The 20562-nt window shown below is 39.5% G+C and overlaps 1 protein-coding gene across 1 annotated transcript; it reads right to left on the reverse strand.

Moving 5' to 3' along the window:
* Positions 1 to 7849: 7849 nt before the first annotated feature.
* LOC124410350 lies at positions 7850 to 14150 on the reverse strand. The gene is made up of 6 exons (XM_046888637.1): positions 14007 to 14150; positions 10050 to 10284; positions 9842 to 9967; positions 9239 to 9445; positions 8905 to 9150; positions 7850 to 8589 (listed from the first exon to the last, which is right to left on the reverse strand). The coding sequence occupies exons 2-6, from the start codon at positions 10281 to 10283 to the stop codon at positions 8356 to 8358; spliced, it is 1047 nt and encodes a 348-aa protein (XP_046744593.1). The 5' UTR covers position 10284; positions 14007 to 14150; the 3' UTR covers positions 7850 to 8355.
* Between the last annotated feature and the right edge of the window lie 6412 nt (positions 14151 to 20562).

Genomic DNA, 20562 nt, shown 5'->3' on the forward strand with positions numbered 1-20562 from the left:
TAATTCGACGCCCAGGAACTCAGAAAACACATGAAAAATAGCGTAGGACCAACAGCAGAGAAATGACGATGAAAATCTGCAGTTTTTCGGCTGTAACTTTACAGGTGTTGCTCGCAGCGCATTGGGACTGCGATCAATCGATTTCTCTCGCAAAATTACGTCGGAATAGTGCCCTAAAGAATTAATTGCAGCACTTTTCAAAGTCGTCGAAATTTTCACCAAAAATGCAAAGGGGTTAGCCTTGGTTTTTTTTTGGCCGAAAAATCTTTTGTTCTGGAATCGATTGGTATGACGCTTTTTAGACTAATTCGACGCCCAGGAACTCAGAAAACACATGAAAAATAGCGTAGGACCAACAGCAGAGAAATGACGATGAAAATCTGCAGTTTTTCGGCTGTAACTTTACAGGTGTTGCTCGCAGCGCATTGGGACTGCGATCAATCGATTTCTCTCGCAAAATTACGTCGGAATAGTGCGCTAAAGAATTAATTGCAGCACTTTTCAAAGTCGTCGAAATTTTCACCAAAAATGCAAAGGGGTTAGCCTTGGTTTTTTTTTGGCCGAAAAATCTTTTGTTCTGGAATCGATTGGTATGACGCTTTTTAGACTAATTCGACGCCCAGGAACTCAGAAAACACATGAAAAATAGCCTCAGACCAACAGCAGAGAAATGACGATGAAAATCTGCAGTTTTTCGGCTGTAACTTTACAGGTGTTGCTCGCAGCGCATTGGGACTGCGATCAATCGATTTCTCTCGCAAAATTACGTCGGAATAGTGCCCTAAAGAAATAATTGCAGCACTTTTCAAAGTCGTCGAAATTTTCACCAAAAATGCAAAGGGGTTAGCCTTGGTTTTTTTTTGGCCGAAAAATCTTTTGTTCTGGAATCGATTGGTATGACGCTTTTAAGACTAATTCGACGCCCAGGAACTCAGAAAACACATGAAAAATAGCCTCGGACCAACAGCAGAGAAATGACGATGAAAATCTGCAGTTTTTCGGCTGTAACTTTACAGGTGTTGCCCGCAGCGCATTGGGACTGCGATCAATCGATTTCTCTCGGAAAATTACGTCGGAATAGTGCCCTAAAGAATTAATTGCAGCACTTTTCAAAGTCGTCGAAATTTTCACCAAAAATGCAAAGGGGTTAGCCTTGGTTTTTTTTTGGCCGAAAAATCTTTTGTTCTGGAATCGATTGGTATGACGCTTTTTAGACTAATTCGACGCCCAGGAACTCAGAAAACACATGAAAAATAGCCTAGGACCAACAGCAGAGAAATGACGATGAAAATCTGCAGTTTTTCGGCTGTAACTTTACAGGTGTTGCTCGCAGCGCATTGGGACTGCGATCAATCGATTTCTCTCGCAAAATTACGTCGGAATAGTGCCCTAAAGAAATAATTGCAGCACTTTTCAAAGTCGTCGAAATTTTCACCAAAAATGCAAAGGGGTTAGCCTTGGTTTTTTTTTGGCCGAAAAATCTTTTGTTCTGGAATCGATTGGTATGACGCTTTTTAGACTAATTCGACGCCCAGGAACTCAGAAAACACATGAAAAATAGCCTCAGACCAACAGCAGAGAAATGACGATGAAAATCTGCAGTTTTTCGGCTGTAACTTTACAGGTGTTGCTCGCAGCGCATTGGGACTGCGATCAATCGATTTCTCTCGCAAAATTACGTCGGAATAGTGCCCTAAAGAAATAATTGCAGCACTTTTCAAAGTCGTCGAAATTTTCACCAAAAATGCAAAGGGGTTAGCCTTGGTTTTTTTTTGGCCGAAAAATCTTTTGTTCTGGAATCGATTGGTATGACGCTTTTAAGACTAATTCGACGCCCAGGAACTCAGAAAACACATGAAAAATAGCCTCGGACCAACAGCAGAGAAATGACGATGAAAATCTGCAGTTTTTCGGCTGTAACTTTACAGGTGTTGCCCGCAGCGCATTGGGACTGCGATCAATCGATTTCTCTCGGAAAATTACGTCGGAATAGTGCCCTAAAGAATTAATTGCAGCACTTTTCAAAGTCGTCGAAATTTTCACCAAAAATGCAAAGGGGTTAGCCTTGGTTTTTTTTTGGCCGAAAAATCTTTTGTTCTGGAATCGATTGGTATGACGCTTTTTAGACTAATTCGACGCCCAGGAACTCAGAAAACACATGAAAAATAGCCTAGGACCAACAGCAGAGAAATGACGATGAAAATCTGCAGTTTTTCGGCTGTAACTTTACAGGTGTTGCTCGCAGCGCATTGGGACTGCGATCAATCGATTTCTCTCGCAAAATTACGTCGGAATAGTGCCCTCAAGAATTAATTGCAGCACTTTTCAAAGTCGTCGAAATTTTCACCAAAAATGCAAAGGGGTTAGCCTTGGTTTTTTTTTGGCCGAAAAATCTTTTGTTCTGGAATCGATTGGTATGACGCTTTTTAGACTAATTCGACGCCCAGGAACTCAGAAAACACATGAAAAATAGCCTAGGACCAACAGCAGAGAAATGACGATGAAAATCTGCAGTTTTTCGGCTGTAACTTTACAGGTGTTGCTCGCAGCGCATTGGGACTGCGATCAATCGATTTCTCTCGCAAAATTACGTCGGAATAGTGCCCTAAAGAATTAATTGCAGCACTTTTCAAAGTCGTCGAAATTTTCACCAAAAATGCAAAGGGGTTAGCCTTGGTTTTTTTTTGGCCGAAAAATCTTTTGTTCTGGAATCGATTGGTATGACGCTTTTTAGACTAATTCGACGCCCAGGAACTCAGAAAACACATGAAAAATAGCGTAGGACCAACAGCAGAGAAATGACGATGAAAATCTGCAGTTTTTCGGCTGTAACTTTACAGGTGTTGCTCGCAGCGCATTGGGACTGCGATCAATCGATTTCTCTCGCAAAATTACGTCGGAATAGTGCCCTAAAGAATTAATTGCAGCACTTTTCAAAGTCGTCGAAATTTTCACCAAAAATGCAAAGGGGTTAGCCTTGGTTTTTTTTTGGCCGAAAAATCTTTTGTTCTGGAATCGATTGGTATGACGCTTTTTAGACTAATTCGACGCCCAGGAACTCAGAAAACACATGAAAAATAGCCTAGGACCAACAGCAGAGAAATGACGATGAAAATCTGCAGTTTTTCGGCTGTAACTTTACAGGTGTTGCTCGCAGCGCATTGGGACTGCGATCAATCGATTTCTCTCGCAAAATTACGTCGGAATAGTGCCCTAAAGAATTAATTGCAGCACTTTTCAAAGTCGTCGAAATTTTCACCAAAAATGCAAAGGGGTTAGCCTTGGTTTTTTTTTGGCCGAAAAATCTTTTGTTCTGGAATCGATTGGTATGACGCTTTTTAGACTAATTCGACGCCCAGGAACTCAGAAAACACATGAAAAATAGCGTAGGACCAACAGCAGAGAAATGACGATGAAAATCTGCAGTTTTTCGGCTGTAACTTTACAGGTGTTGCTCGCAGCGCATTGGGACTGCGATCAATCGATTTCTCTCGCAAAATTACGTCGGAATAGTGCGCTAAAGAATTAATTGCAGCACTTTTCGAAGTCGTCGAAATTTTCACCAAAAATGCAAAGGGGTTAGCCTTGGTTTTTTTTTGGCCGAAAAATCTTTTGTTCTGGAATCGATTGGTATGACGCTTTTTAGACTAATTCGACGCCCAGGAACTCAGAAAACACATGAAAAATAGCCTCGGACCAACAGCAGAGAAATGACGATGAAAATCTGCAGTTTTTCGGCTGTAACTTTACAGGTGTTGCTCGCAGCGCATTGGGACTGCGATCAATCGATTTCTCTCGCAAAATTACGTCGGAATAGTGCCCTAAAGAAATAATTGCAGCACTTTTCAAAGTCGTCGAAATTTTCACCAAAAATGCAAAGGGGTTAGCCTTGGTTTTTTTTTGGCCGAAAAATCTTTTGTTCTGGAATCGATTGGTATGACGCTTTTTAGACTAATTTGACGCCCAGGAACTCAGAAAACACATGAAAAATAGCGTAGGACCAACAGCAGAGAAATGACGATGAAAATCTGCAGTTTTTCGGCTGTAACTTTACAGGTGTTGCTCGCAGCGCATTGGGACTGCGATCAATCGATTTCTCTCGCAAAATTACGTCGGAATAGTGCCCTAAAGAATCAATTGCAGCACTTTTCAAAGTCGTCGAAATTTTCACCAAAAATGCAAAGGGGTTAGCCTTGGTTTTTTTTTGGCCGAAAAATCTTTTGTTCTGGAATCGATTGGTATGACGCTTTTTAGACTAATTCGACGCCCAGGAACTCAGAAAACACATGAAAAATAGCCTCGGACCAACAGCAGAGAAATGACGATGAAAATCTGCAGTTTTTCGGCTGTAACTTTACAGGTGTTGCTCGCAGCGCATTGGGACTGCGATCAATCGATTTCTCTCGCAAAATTACGTCGGAATAGTGCCCTAAAGAATCAATTGCAGCACTTTTCAAAGTCGTCGAAATTTTCACCAAAAATGCAAAGGGGTTAGCCTTGGTTTTTTTTTGGCCGAAAAATCTTTTGTTCTGGAATCGATTGGTATGACGCTTTTAAGACTAATTCGACGCCCAGGAACTCAGAAAACACATGAAAAATAGCCTAGGACCAACAGCAGAGAAATGACGATGAAAATCTGCAGTTTTTCGGCTGTAACTTTACAGGTGTTGCCCGCAGCGCATTGGGACTGCGATCAATCGATTTCTCTCGCAAAATTACGTCGGAATAGTGCCCTCAAGAATTAATTGCAGCACTTTTCAAAGTCGTCGAAATTTTCACCAAAAATGCAAAGGGGTTAGCCTTGGTTTTTTTTTGGCCGAAAAATCTTTTGTTCTGGAATCGATTGGTATGACGCTTTTTAGACTAATTCGACGCCCAGGAACTCAGAAAACACATGAAAAATAGCGTAGGACCAACAGCAGAGAAATGACGATGAAAATCTGCAGTTTTTCGGCTGTAACTTTACAGGTGTTGCTCGCAGCGCATTGGGACTGCGATCAATCGATTTCTCTCGCAAAATTACGTCGGAATAGTGCCCTAAAGAAATAATTGCAGCACTTTTCAAAGTCGTCGAAATTTTCACCAAAAATGCAAAGGGGTTGGCCTTGGTTTTTTTTTGGCCGAAAAATCTTTTGTTCTGGAATCGATTGGTATGACGCTTTTTAGACTAATTCGACGCCCAGGAACTCAGAAAACACATGAAAAATAGCGTAGGACCAACAGCAGAGAAATGACGATGAAAATCTGCAGTTTTTCGGCTGTAACTTTACAGGTGTTGCTCGCAGCGCATTGGGACTGCGATCAATCGATTTCTCTCGCAAAATTACGTCGGAATAGTGCCCTAGAGAATTATTTGCAGCACTTTTCAAAGTCGTCGAAATTTTCACCAGAAATGCAAAGGGGTTAGCCTTGGTTTTTTTCTGGCCGAAAAATCTTTTGTTCTGGAATCGATTGGTATGACGCTTTTTAGACTAATTCGACGCCCAGGAACTCAGAAAACACATGAAAAATAGCGTAGGAACAACAGCAGAGAAATGACGACCCATAGACAAGCAGCAAGAGAATGGGTCAAACTTGCTCCCTTTTTTCGGCTGTACCTTCAGATCCGTAGCTCGCAGCGTATTGGGGCTGCGCTTTATTGATACTTTCCGCAAAATCACGTCCGAATACTGAATGAATTAATCGTCGAGAGCATTCTTCAAACGCCTCAAAATTTTTTACCCAATCGCAAAGGAGTTAGCCTTATTTTCTCTGGGGTCAAAAATCTGTTTTTCGGCTGTTCACTTTCATGCGTTGCTGGCAGCGTATTTGGATATGTCAGGTGCTTGAAGATTGGCAAAACAAGTTCGGTTCTCATTATAAGTGAAAAATTTTTTCCGTAGCCTCCTGAACGAACGGTTTTTTCAATTTTCTGTCAGTCTTGCGTAGAAATTATCATTTTGAAACACATCACCAGCTGTAAGGAGTGCTATTATCCAGGACATTTGTTCTGTTGTGATAAAACTTTTATTTGTCAATTCATATCTAATTATGTGACAGCATTTTAGACCAAGTGATTTAAAAAAACCGCACGTTGAAACTTCCTCACGAATTTTTCGTACGTCTGTATAAAACGTGAAGGCTCCCGTCACGAAGGTATCATGATTCGGAAAGTCCTGTAGCAGTTTATGTGAATATAATTATATTTACCTAATCACTGTCACGTTTAATGCCTCAACATTCTTAACTTCTCCTAATTCTCATAATAAATGTTAGACAAAACCAAGCAACCATGGTGATGTCATCATCATCAGCAGGACTCGATGATCCCGACATGACGCCCCCTTATTTGCTGTAAAACTTTGGCTTTATTGTGATCCAATTACAATTTACGAACGACTTGTGCGCTATTGGATATAAAGCAGATTCCTTATTATGAATTAAAAGTAGCTTTCTCATTTTCATCTTTTAATGTCGGAAGTAGTAGACCATTCTCTCAACGTAAACTTCGTTAATTTTTTTAGTGTTGATCGTTTAGATAGTTGAATCATACATTTTGTTCAGCTGAGTATCGAGAATCTACTGACTGGATATAAAGGCACCTTGCAGTCAACGACGAAAGTCATTTTATCAACGCAAGTATGTTGAACCTAGAACATCAATCCTGTTTAAACGCCAAACCGTCAATGCGGTTGCATCAGTCTGATTTTTATTCATAAGTTGACGCATCGCAAAGTAACAATCCCAATACGCGAATGTTGAGCCGCAAGTAGTTTCGCGCCAGTTCGTGCAGCGCATGCGCAGTTGCGAGCTGTGTGTGTGGGGTTGTCATTCGTTTCTACGTCAGGCGCGAGAGTGAATTTAACACACTGCAGGTAACGACACTATTGACTTGTACGCGGTTTCCACTTATCTTGTCGGTTCTTCTCGTTGGTTATAAAGTACGCATTGGCACGGAAATATATGGTACGATTCCCACATTTACTTGCAGAATAACTTTCATTCCGCGCATCAGTTAGTACCAATTGACATTTTTTTGATGCGTTAATCAGTCGCACCATGGATGAAAGAAATGTGTCTGCCACATACCTTCCACGAACTGCGATGAATGTAGCTCTATAGACTCAGATGAATTTTGACGTGAATTAATACATAGAGGTCTGAGAGTAAAAATCGAATTTAGAAATCGCCGAATATCTCCGTGCAAGTAACAAAATTAATAGAGATAAGATGTATTCGAAAATTGGAAAATAAATCGGACTGTTGAAGACCGAAAAAACATTTGATCCGATGTATAAATATCCCAGTTGGGAACACTGAGTAAAAAAGAAGTTGTTTGATGTTTCTCAAGTTTTGGTTGTATAAATGACCAATAAGATTCATCATCACTTCATTGGTCAATAGTCGGAGAAAATCTATAATTATGAATAGCTGAAAAAGCTTGTTGTGTAACGAATATTCCGGCAGTTAAAATTTGACGCTCTCGTGAGGCGCTTTCTAGTAAATTCGAGGTGTAAAAAAACGTCCGTATTCAAGGAAATCTGAGTTGCAAGGAATTTGTGCTTATCTCACATTATTATGTTCCAAAATGAGTCTAATCCCAGTAATCGATACATCGAAATAAAAGATTCTGATTCCAAAAATGGAAGTGCAGATTATTCCATGGTCAAACTGAGGAGAGAAGGTATCCATGATAAACGAGCTTTTCGTTCAGACTCCAGTCAGGCGTTTACGTATAGTCATATCGTTATTTATTTATCGCTCATCAGCTGAGCAATCTATCGTATGATACACCGCCGCCTCATATTCGTGTATAATATCGTTGACTGTCGATGATGCAATAATCACATAATCACAAGACAGAGCAGTCTTAAAAATAACGCAATAACAATTTATTGTTTAATTACGTAAGTTTACAATATCAAGTATATCTATATAAAATACATTACGTCGTACACGTATTATCTAATTATCACTGATAAATATATATACAATTATAATATTCTCTTATACAAACTCGTCTCGATTTGATAACATTGACGTTGGCAGTTCGCTACATCCGTTCCGAATTTCGACATTGAAATTATTCTTTCTAAATGAATAGATTACTGCGTATAATTCTAATTAATTTATGTCATAATTTCTGCGAGCATTCCTATCCGTCAATGTGTAATGCACAACATAAGATAGAATTTCAACTATTTCGACCAAATAAAACCTTTCTACCATTTAAAACACGATACCATTATTTCTCAACCCTCATAGCATCTCGGCATTCAAACAGTCGCAAATTCCTTACTGTCAACGACGTCGCACTAATCTTAGCTGGAGTCCAAGGTGAGCAGTACAGAAAACGCATCAGACCCAAATCGCAATTTACTCGTAATCCTCTTCGTCGGGTCTGACTTGAGGGAACCTTCTCAAAGGTTGTTGCTGCTGCTGAGGCAGTGGTTGAGGTCGCCTTTGCTGAAGTGGAATATTCACTTCTTCGGGACTGCGAAACACTTGGTTAACCGGTACGCGAAATTGGGAAGGAATTTGCTGCTGTTGGTGCTGGGGTCTTCCCTGGGCAAGAGCGTTGATCGGCCCGCCATGCTGGGGCAAGAATACCTGCAAGGTGACGACATAAGTTCAAGCTTTGTAGTAATAGTTTTGGAAATGATTTCAAACGACTTGAAGATGATTTCAACAAGTTCGAACGCCATGTTAAGCTGTTTGAAACTAGTTCCGAAGAGTTTTGAACCATTTCTATCTGGTTTTAATCGATTTCAAAACGGTTTCAAACACTTAAGACTTTAAATTGAGCTGTTTCGAACCAATTCTAAGAAGTTTCCGACGATTTCCATGTGATTTGAAGCGATTACAACCACTTTCAAACTGATTTCAAGTGATTTCTGAGCGTTTGTTATAAACCCTGGTTCTTACCTGTTGAGTAGGACGGCGAACGACGGGAGCAGGTGTCGGGGAAGTGACCTGGTACTCGGCCTCCTCTCGTTCATCGGCATAAATGTCGGCCGGATAGTACCGTTCGCTGTACCGCAGTGTTACGTTGGGTTTGTTCTCGGCTTCGGCGAGGTTCAGAGGCTTGTAGAGATATTCGTTGACGAAATGGTACTGGGAACTCTTTTTGCAGGTAATATCACCGCTGGGAGGCATGCAGATGAGGTGAACCTGTAACAAGTAATCGAGCCGAAAATTAAAAACTAGAAGTCTCTGCGCAAAACGATGTCAGAGTAAATATCTTGACGTCATCTCTTACCTGGTGGAAGGTGAATCCTTCGGGACATATCCATGAGAACTTCGCGTTGTCTTGACAGTAGTGGAAGACCTCGCAGTTCAATTCCTCGTCGGCGTAGTAACCGGTTTGCTTGTTCAAACACCCGAATTTACTCTGTTGTAAAAGGATGCTCAGACGGTCAGGCTCCTCTTCTTTCTCTTCCTCTATCTCCTCGGCTTCGGGACGCTGCTAAAAAAAATTCAGACGGTTTCTTTGATCACAGTCGATTGAATTCAACTGCTGAATAAATATTTATCGCTATCTTTCTATGAATATGAGGAATATTGTACACCTTCTAAATCTAATGATATAATTCTTGCTCTTGAAATTTATGTTTATTCTGTCTTTGGAGAGATGCAAAGTTTTAACGACGGTCTCTGTATGCACTGATGCAGGAAAGATTTTCTAACTTCATGATTTAATTTCAGGCTTCAATCATATCTTTCCGCTGTGACCAAATGGTCAAGAATAAAACAAGCAATTGTAATTCCTGTTCACAGATTCTCAGTACATCATTAATTATTGAGATTTGCTAATTTCGATTCGATTTTCACTGAAAAAAAGATTAAATTTCAACTAGCTTACCTCGGGGGAGTTTTGAAACTGGGGAGGATTTCTTTGACGTTGTGGTTGCGGTGGAACTCTGACGGGTGCCTGGTGCTGATAATCTCTAGCAGCATCTATCGGCGCAGCGGTGGGCTTGCGATAGACCTGAAAATACGAGGACGAGGAAATCAAGCATGAATGAAAGTTCGCGAATCGGTATCTAATTCAGATTCAATTCTCTAATCACCTGTGGACTCGCAGTTCTGTAAAGAGTTGGGGTTGGCGAGGGAGTAGGAGTCACTGCATTATCCTCGTAGCTGTTGTCTCTATAATTCTGTGAGGCACTGAGACCGGAAGTGAATAGAGGACCAATGCCACCGGGTTTTCCTTGGGAGTATGATCCCGACCTGGACTCCAAGTTGTCGTAGATATTTTGCGCAGCCGCAAGGCCCACGCACATCACCAAACACACTCGATACATCCTGAAATCAGAGACGTTATTTCATTCGATAAATTTCAACGATTTCAATTTTTATCTGAGAATGAATGATGACCTTATTTTACGGACGAGTGGAATAAAAAGTGGGAAAAAGAAAAAAAAGGAGAATCTTCCTCGCACGAAGCAATTACCTGAAAATTTACGTCGACCATCATGCGGCTCATGACCTAGAAATAGAGAGGAATCGGGTCGCAGTTTATGTCTCGTCGGTACGTTATTAATGACGATCAGGTGTCGCGCAGAGAAATGCATGTATAACTCGTTACTCCGACTGTATAGGTATCTGCGTCTGACGTTCGAACGAATTTGTGAAAGTATTCATGTTCATGTTGCAGCGAGGCTAATTGTAAAGTATGTCTAAGCCAGATGCCGGGATACCCGAGAGAGTTAGAGATATTACTCAGGAGTCAAGGATACACTTCTCGACAAGTCCAAGTTAAACAGTCTCGACGACTATTTCTATCATCACGTTGAAAATACAAACTTTTTCTTACACATTTCTTTTTTCCTTTTCTCGACGTATGGAACATCCCAATTATTCGACTCTCGCCATATATCGCACGCATGTATATGCATATTACACGTATTCGAGGAAAGTATGTTACTTTCTATGGCACAGAGCAAACTCATCTTTACACCTCGTAAAACTCTTTGTTTTCCATCACACGAAAGTTTCACGCACCTACGAATGCGCGTATGATTCATCGCATAACGTTTTTGACCCAAGAAATAATTTTCCGCCTCTAAATAAACGCAGTGATCAGATGATCAGCGATAAATTGAAAAAGGAAAGTAAAAAAAATTCGACATTAATTCATAACGAAACTAAGTAGGTAATTAAAGTGTAAAATCCCATTCGCGATAATTTACGATCGATCAAAAGTATAATTAAACCGAAGATCGTAATTCAGGTTCAAATTCCTGTCGTCCCGATCCAAAACGAAATAGAAATGTAAACCGCGACCCAAAAGATTGCAGAATTCCAATACTCGGTTTAAAATTCTACCCGTGATAGGCTGCGGTTGATGGAATAAAGTCGGTATTGTACGTAGACCGGCAATGAGAGCCGGTTGGTTGTGGCCGGTTTTAAAATCGGTGAAGCACGTCGCCGCTGCGGGGTTCAACGAAGTGAAAGTAAACGGGGCGTGTATGGAAAAACTGTATCTGCGAGTCATACACAGCCAGAAGGCATACAAACGTTGTTGCATATATGTGACACGAATGCCACTGGACCACGAAATGGTAAGACTATCGTACTCGGAGTAAGACAGATGATCGATCGCGTTCGAATTAAGGAGAAAAATTGACTTTGAAAAGAATTTTCCCAAGCTAATGGAGGATAAAGAAAGAGCTACAAGAACTCAGGGTTTCTAATACGTAATCCAATCGGTTGAATTCAGTTACCGGATCGGATCGCCCAATTTCACCAACGATGGTTTCTGATCTCCTCGGTTATAGATTCTGCCGTGTATACGTCTACATGTATACACAGTAAACGCCGAAACTTTCACGATCTTCTACATAATACACGTGTATATAATACAGAGTGTTCTGGTCATTAGATTCGCCCGTTGAACAAACCAATTTCAAGCAATATTATTTATATATTATCAACGAATTCTGCGATGGTTGTTACTATGTTTATTATCATACTGTTATTTGTTTATATACCAGCGGTTTTTACAATCGCGATGAAAAAAACTGACTGAAATTATTCTCAATGGTAATCCGGGAAGTGATCCAGAATTCTTACCGCTTACGCAATGATCGAAGAGTTGCGTAATAACCATTAAACTCTGCAGTGCAGGCGGTGTCATAACTGCAACGAATATACAGAAACTGGAAACCGGTATAGAATTTGAACGATTCCGTCACAGGTAGCTGCAATGCACCGTGGGTTATGAATTATAATCGGCAAAAGTCGAAAGGCAAAAGGGCAAATGTGTAATGCAAAGATCAAAAAGCGCTTCTCGATTTCGTTCTTATGCTAATTTTGTGTACCTCGAAATGGCTGGATTTTGTTTTCCACGAAGCTAAGCCTGAGGTGATTGATTTCCAATTGATGTGAATCTAAAAACGAAATTGCTTGTAAGTAATCAAGTCGTTATTTATCGGAGGTAAGTTTAATGTCAACAGTTTCGTTTTTCTATCGCAAGAAATTTGCATGAGTTATAAATAAAAGTGAAATAATCTCTCGCCTGTCGCTAGAACCTTTTTTGCCGATCGAATCGCGATCTCTCGACTCGATGTCCGAGGAAAGTTGTTATTTTATTATGTAAATTACAGAGATAGCTGTTGTCTCTCGGCGTGTGCCAGAGACCGTAAGAGAATGCGTTACATTCTTGCGGTGTAGGCTACAGGTATCTTATAACTGCATTAGAAAAATTCACTCAAGCATGCAACGTGAGGAAATGAGATTTTCAGTCTATAAGAGCTTCTACGCTTTTTCGTTAAGTGTCAATGATAAGAACGTACAAGCGAGCAATAAAAATCGAGAGCAAATAAATGAAAGAAAATGATTGAAGGCCGAGTTACTCGCACTGTCGACGGTAAGATAATATGAAATTGAACACCGAGTAGGTGCGCGAAGGTGAAACTGGTTCTCGTAAGAAAATCCAGAGTTGCACTAGTTCTTTTAAGTACTTCAACACCCGGGTCGCGTTGCACCTACGTACAGAGAGATTGCGTGAAATAGAAAGAGGGGGAGGGACTGCAAATTATGAACCGGATTCCGCGCAAATTTGTGTAAAACCGAGATGAAGAATTCCACTTACCTGTCGTAATTTTCTCAGGAATAAATATAATCGACGATACATTTTTTTTTTTTTTTTTTTATTGTTGTAGTTATATCGATAGAGCGAGTCGGATTCATTTTCGTTACTCAATATTTAATCATAAGCGTGAACAGGCTAATTAATGGAAAAAAGGGAAAAGAAATAATAGACTGACCGTTGAAATTATCACGAAGCTCTCTCTCTCTCTCTCTCTCTCTCTCTCTCTCTCTCTCTCTCTCTCTCTCTCTCTCTGAAATCTTATTTACATCTAGAAAGTCTGCGGCAACTGAACGTGATAGGTTCTACGATATTCAATCAATTGACATTCAATCATAGTTTGAGATACACTCAGTGATTTATTAGTGCATTTGATAAATTACAGTTGGTTAGACGTTTTTGAATTAACTTACTTGACAGGACTTGACGTAACCAGATTATTGCGTGCCCCGTTACGTGTGGATCGACAATTAGACAAACGGTCTATAATCGATCGAATTCCAGTTATGCCCAAGGTGTATGCAATAAATAATTTAACGAATTTACCAAATATGGGAAAAGAAATATTTTGGGAAAAAAATATTTACTATTTTTGATGATACTGAATCGGAAGATCATTTCTTTCGTTATATATTACGATCCCTGTATTTGATAAATTAGAAAATTTCTTTCGCTGTGCGTATAAATTATTTTTCACAATTCTTCCAAGGAAAATGGCTTTAAAATCTAGTAAGAGAATTTCAAAATATGAGTTAACAACTGAATCCTGGTTTGTTTGTACATTTAATTTCCGATCGATGAAATTTTTGCTAATTTCTCACCTTTTTTCATGAAAAAAATTCTGCTCTTTGACAAAATTGAAAACTTGCTACATTCATTCTGTTTTCTCTCTCCGTCGAGGATTGGAAAATCGAGCACTCTGATAGTGACTTACCTGTGATCGATGTGATTGAACGCGGGGTGGTTCGGCGGCGAGGAACACGGCACGGAACGGACGTATAGAGAGTACAACACACGCGAGATTTATCGAGTAACGGGCATGGGAATCGCTTATATACCTGGGTACGGCTGAAAGTTGTTACCTCCACCAGAAATGCGGACGCAGTTCGTCCTTCGGGCGGGAGAACTGCCTGGCGAAACGGCTCCGGAAGGGGGTTCGATGCGCAAAATATGATACCACAATCGCTGGATGCTGTGGTCCAGGAAGACGCGGTCGATTTGAGGATTCCCCGAGCCGAACGGAACATTCGGGAAAAAATTGACCGGAGGAAAATCACGGTGGAAAAACACCGCGTCTAATTAGTTCACGTAGACGCTGTCAAGGATTTCCCGAAGTGAACAGACGAGTCGAGGAAAAAAATTGACAGGAAGAAAAACACCGCGACTAATGGGGCAAAGAACGAGGCAGAATAAAAACAGAGAAACCGAAAATCAGAGGAGCCAGTGATGTTTTTTGCACAGTATTTTAGGCGAGGATTGAAACAACCTTTGAAATCTGCGGTTCACAACGGGCAGCGAAAATCTCGGAATCACTTGAACCGAAATCTTGTTAAATATTTTCAACGTCTGTAAGGTTAACGAAATATTTTTGGCTATTGTTGAGTGTTTTTAAATCAGACGAAATATGTTTAAGTTTCGCACTAAAATCACATAAAATATTTAAACAATGGATGCAACATCGATCGCAAGTCTCGCTCGAAGTCTTTCTAAATCATATGAAATTTTGCAAGTTTTTTGTGACCAGAAATTATGGAGAATTTTTTGAATTCCATGTAATGATTGTAACGAGTTTGTAAAGTTAACGTAACGATGAATTTCTAGAACCTCAGGATTCTCTGAAATTCAGTAAATTGTATGAATAAAGCAGAACATATTCATATTTAAAGTTAGTGCTTTTCTATTCACCAATTCGTTACGTCAACTTCAGTTTTTTTTTATTTTCAGAAAAATTCCATGAGAGTAAATCAGAGATTTTTATTACAAAACGACGTGGAATCTTTGGAATCCGGGAGAAATGAATCGAATATTTTTAAAGCGGTTGAAATCGCTTAAGATTTGTTAGAATCCTTGAAATTACGCGAAATTTGGTGTATAAAAAGAAAAAAATTGGTGAACGCGTAGGAAGATCGATTCCACTGATTGCATGATCTCGATCTCGGTTTCGCGTAATTAAATAATTGCAGAAAAACCTGCATCTTGGGGAAATCTGATATGGCATTCCGTGGCGTTAAGTCTCGATCCGATCGACTTTGCACCGTCGATCCATGCAGCCTACGTGGCTCACTTTCAGTTTATTCTCATAGTCCGGAGAGCCTCGTTCTTTAAACACGTCGGCAGCAGAAGCATGACTTGATTCTTCAAGTTCAAGGCTTGACGGCTAGATCCTCCTGTAGATCGCACGCGATCGAGCGCCGGACAAATCCCTCGACGAGTCTATCAAGTATCTTTCTACCTACACAAGCTGTTATCGGCAATTGATCGTGTTCAAGATCATTCTTTGGCACGATGAAAAATCGAGCTTTCAGCAATGTTGCACAAGATAACGAGTGATCATTGATCTATCCACGATAATAGGATTATTCTCCATGCAATGAATTTTTTTTCATAAATTTTATTACAAAATTTCTATCATTTGATCCCGAATTTTACGAGGTTCTTGGAAAAGGTTGTCAAGGTAAAAAATTTTGGACCTTCAAGTATATCAAATGATTATTATCGTCACCTATCCTTATAATTTTACTCCATTTATTTGCGTTCCGTGTGTTTTTTGTTTGCATTTTCTTCGATTAGGATCTACACGATTTCAGAAATTGTTTAGTATTTTTCCTGCAGATTGCTGGTAGGATTATTAAAAAATTACGATATCCGTTGCATCCAAAAAGACCAAGAAAAGCAAATTTTTCCCACTTTTACAGGCACTTGAGATTCAATTTTCTTGTACGTGGGAAATAAAAGTTTGATGTTCTGTTCGACTCTTCGAAACATTCTTTAGCCAGAAATTTAATCAGAAGTGAAATCAGACGATTTCCTTTTTCGACTGTGACCGATCTCATTCAAAACGTGCATTTAAAAATGGGTAAAAAATGATAGGTTTTCACTTTTTCTGAATGTCATTTTTTCGACCTATTTTAAGTTATAAATCCACAAAATTCGAACGGGACGATTACGTGGTGAAAAAAATCGTTCACCGTTGTTCTCCAATAACAAGAAATAAGCTTAAAATTATAAAATTTGCATGCAGAGGCTATTACAGTGCACCAATTGTAAAAAAGGGCGCCGTCGTCGCGACGCCTGGTTTGAATAACCGATAGTCAAGCACCGATTTGACATTCCTCTCACCTTTCGATGATTCCAAAAGAAAGGAGAACCCGTGGCTTGACTCCTTAACTTCTTACGTGACGACGTGTAGCTTAGCTGGAGTGATTTTCACTCGATCGTCGCCTCCTGCAGCCACACAAAGTACCAAACATCCGCATTATGGTCTCCCCAATATTCCCCAGGAATAATACAAGCAATTAACTATGCACAATAAGAATCGAGCGCTGCTGTCATGCCCTGGTGCCGATTAAAATTATATCACCATACTTCGGAAGGCGTCACGATCGAGGAAAGCCTTTCTTCGTTTTTCATCGCTGATTTACAGCCTTTTCTCCGGACAAATCCCAGCCCAAAACAATCTCAGCCTTCTCGAGCGTAACAAAGTCTTTTCGGAGACTTGCGATCACCTTGTTACGTAATTCGCCCGCAATTCCGCTGCGCTACGGACTCTGTAGAGAAAATGCAAGTGTCAAGTGACGTCAGAAACTGGTCCAGCCCTTTGTCTACGGAACCGGATATTCGAGATATTTAAAATGCGTTATTTTTTCATCTAATTGTATCCGAATAGATAAAGTTCAATGATTAATTCAGGAGCTTGAGAAGGAAGAATTCTTGAAGAAGTTTAAAGAATTTTCATTCATCGAACGTGATTTCAATTTTTCACTAAGGATTATTGCTTCAATCTCAAAGGACCTCTCGCGTCAAACGATCAAGATAGAGAGTTTAAATTCGAGAGAACAAAGACTTGGTAGGTAGAGAAGTTGAATTATTTCCAGAATTAGCGGTCAATTAGGAAATTTACAACGCAGTAAGAGTAATCAGAGAAAGTAAATGCGTTCCTAAATTTTAATTACGATTCCTGACAATTCCTGTGGCATAAAATTTTCACCGTTGTGATTTCCGACTAATTTTCACCGCGGGTAATTGGTCCGTGGATGAATTAGGAAAAAAAGAAAACAAAGAAATGCAAAAAGTTTCACAAACTAGCAATCTTCATTTTTGGCGAACGATAAACTCGACGAAAGTTTTTCACCGCAAATAAATTACGATCAAAATATAATTTCGATTTTCAGAAACTTTTATATTATGCTTAGAGTGAATTATATTTAAAACTGAATAGTTTCTCACGAAGCAGTTGCTAATTGCGAGACAACCGATGGATCGAACCGTTCACGCACGCACTGTAAATAAAGTTAGAAATTTATCAGCCACTCATTATAATCAGCTCGGCATCTGCTTTCTTCGTGAAGAAAATTTCACGCCGAATAGAGCATGACAAGATGTGATGTATATACTTGGTACATGTAAAACATGTAAATAAGGAAATGGAAAGGGAAATTATAACGTAAATTATAATTGTTAAAAACAAATTGATTGAAAGAAATCGTGAAAATTGAATTATGAGTCAAGATGGCGAATCCAATATGGCGGACGGAAATTTCAAATTCGATCGAATCCCGAGAAAAAACTCTGTCCAGGGGTTTCAGGATGGCTCATAACGAATCTGAAATCAGTTTTTAAAATTGAATCAGTGACTCCAAAACCCCCGCATAGGTTTTTTGACCGTATTCGATGAAATTTGAAATTTGAAATTTTCGTCTACCATATGGGATCCGCCATTTTGAATTTTTTAAATTTGATTTCAGATTTTCACCCTGCGACATCAGAAACCAAGGAATACTATCTTGCTATAAAACTTGACTCAGCAAATTAAAGTGTGACTCAAAGGGTTAGAAAGCTCCATTCCGAACCCAGTGAAAGAACTCGAGTGATATTATCATCCTGACATCATGCCAGCCGGTGTTACAACGGCATATAATTTGGGCCCAAGAGAAGGTAAGGGAGGAGAAGTGAGGCGAGGGGTCCGTATAAATGTATAATAATTAATGAGTAGTGAGAAACTTGGCACAGGTAGACAGTCGGACACAACGCACGTAACGCAACGAGAGTGAAGACGCAATGACGGCATCGTGGGCGAGAGACGTGTGCACATGTTTTCTGCAGAAACGAGGCGTGGTGTTCACGTAGTCGGTCGTACATTATAACTAGTTTCTAGTAACTCCCTAGATAATATCCCTAGATTCAAGTTGGCTAACTTGGTAGTCCCAAGCGGAAGACGAATCATGGTGTCAGTATAAATGGTGTGCCTAGAATTCCTACGACACGCCACTTTCTTCGAGGTCAAAGCCTTTAAGTGAGACGTGTACCAACTGTCTAAAGAAATCCCTATAGTGTTAGGGAATTATTTTTCTGGCGAAGGCTGCCCTGCTCGGTAATGTCGTTACGTATAGTTGTGGCGAGAGTTATTCAAAGTCCCGCTCATTTTTTCACCACGCAGATTCAACCTCACGACAATTAATCACCACCGATCTAGGGAATTTTGGCGCCGTTTTGCTGTCGTGAAAATAATTATCATCATTATGCACGCACCTTTCTTTATTTACGCGCCGTTTCGAGAAACAGCAAGCATGATCTCGTTTCATACATTTCAATAAATTATTACACCGTGGTTAGTCGGCAGTTTGTTTGATGTTACAACTATTTTCACTTGCTGCGGGCAAAAACGCGTCTTCACATGCCTAATTCAGCTGATTATGTAAAATCAATATTAGGTATATTTTATAATCAATAGTTACGACACTTGGATTAAAATTCTTGGTAACAGTAGACTAGACGAATGATCACTTAAATTAGCAACATGTATACAATACACATTCAATTTTTTATTCGCCATCTATAGTCAAATTTATTCTCCGTATACAAGAGTATCAATTTATCATACTACCGAGTTATTAATTTATTGGAAAATAATATACCGTGTGTCCATTAGGAAACTGCGCACGTTCATGTTTTCTGGAGAAACTTTAAATGTTGCTGATTAACAAATTGCGATTATAATCATTACTAATGACAATGTGATTAGCGTTATTCAAACTTCCTGTAACTAAACAATTAAGAAAGAATCAAACACCCACTGATTTTCAAGTAAACAAAGCTGCGTTACGAAGTAATTGCGAAGAAAGATGGATTCATGAGATCCAAAAAAAAATACAAAAATTGTGAATACTACCCACGGTTGCTAATTAACGGTTATCCTTCAATCATTATTTAGCGCGGTCAAGCCCGTTACATAAATTATGAGAGGATTAACGGGTTTAATTTCTTGTTCTTCCTGTGCAGTTTCTTTCATTTTATACACTCAAACAGATGGAATTTTTGAGTTATATTATGGATGTAAATGTTTTGCATAATTTCTGCAACTTAACATATATCCACGTATGAAGATGAATTAACTTCGTTTTTGATCTCTTGCAGTTTCGGGAAATATTACAGGCAATTATCAGTGAGACAGAAATTTTGGTCAAACTCTCGCGACGAAAACAATTTTTATTAATAAATTTCGAATTCCGTTGCAAATTCATCTTGTCGATATCGTAAAACTAAAAGCTTGAGATAATAAGACAAAGTTTCTCTTCTGCTCCGTATCTAAAGAAAAAATCTGACCTCACGCTAAATTCTGTTCCAAATTTTAACTTCACTTTGCAAGAATTCTCGTATAATGATAATTTGTATCGTCTACTTGTGAAAAAAGTCGTAACATTCCTCAATTTTGAAAAAAAAAAAATAGTCATACTAAATTCTCTTGAAAATCTCAAAGATTGAAAAAAATGTGAAACTGCGTGTGTTTTCCTTCTATTCCGTTACAAGTTTTTCAAAAGCTCTCCGCAGATTCTAAAAATGGGAAAATTAGTCGAATACACTTCGTGTCAATTTTTCCCCGATCATTTCCGTTTATTTATTAACACGAATAAGTCCCAAGTAAAAATTCTACACACGTGTCCCAATTTTTGGGACTCGGAAGTGGGAAAGAAATGAACGGAGAGTTAATTTACGGCGGCTGCTGGTCCCATTCCGATTCCTGTCAAAGTTTTCAGCTCTGGACAGTGGGCCAATCGCCTCAAAGGCGAAGGCTGAATTGCGCAAGAGTTGTAATAAGTCGTCCAGCTGTTTCAACTCGGGTGTTTGTCATACATCCGCAAAAACGTTCGCTGTATACCGGCTCTAAGATTCATATATATTACGCGTTCAAATTTATTGTGCGATTTGTTACACGCAGATCTATAGAAAGAATTCTCCGCGAACCCAACCGACGTCTGAACCTTGCCATTTAT

Source organism: Diprion similis, chromosome 9 (assembly GCF_021155765.1).
Source record: "Diprion similis isolate iyDipSimi1 chromosome 9, iyDipSimi1.1, whole genome shotgun sequence".
In the NCBI taxonomy this organism is placed as follows: Eukaryota; Metazoa; Arthropoda; class Insecta; order Hymenoptera; family Diprionidae; genus Diprion; species Diprion similis.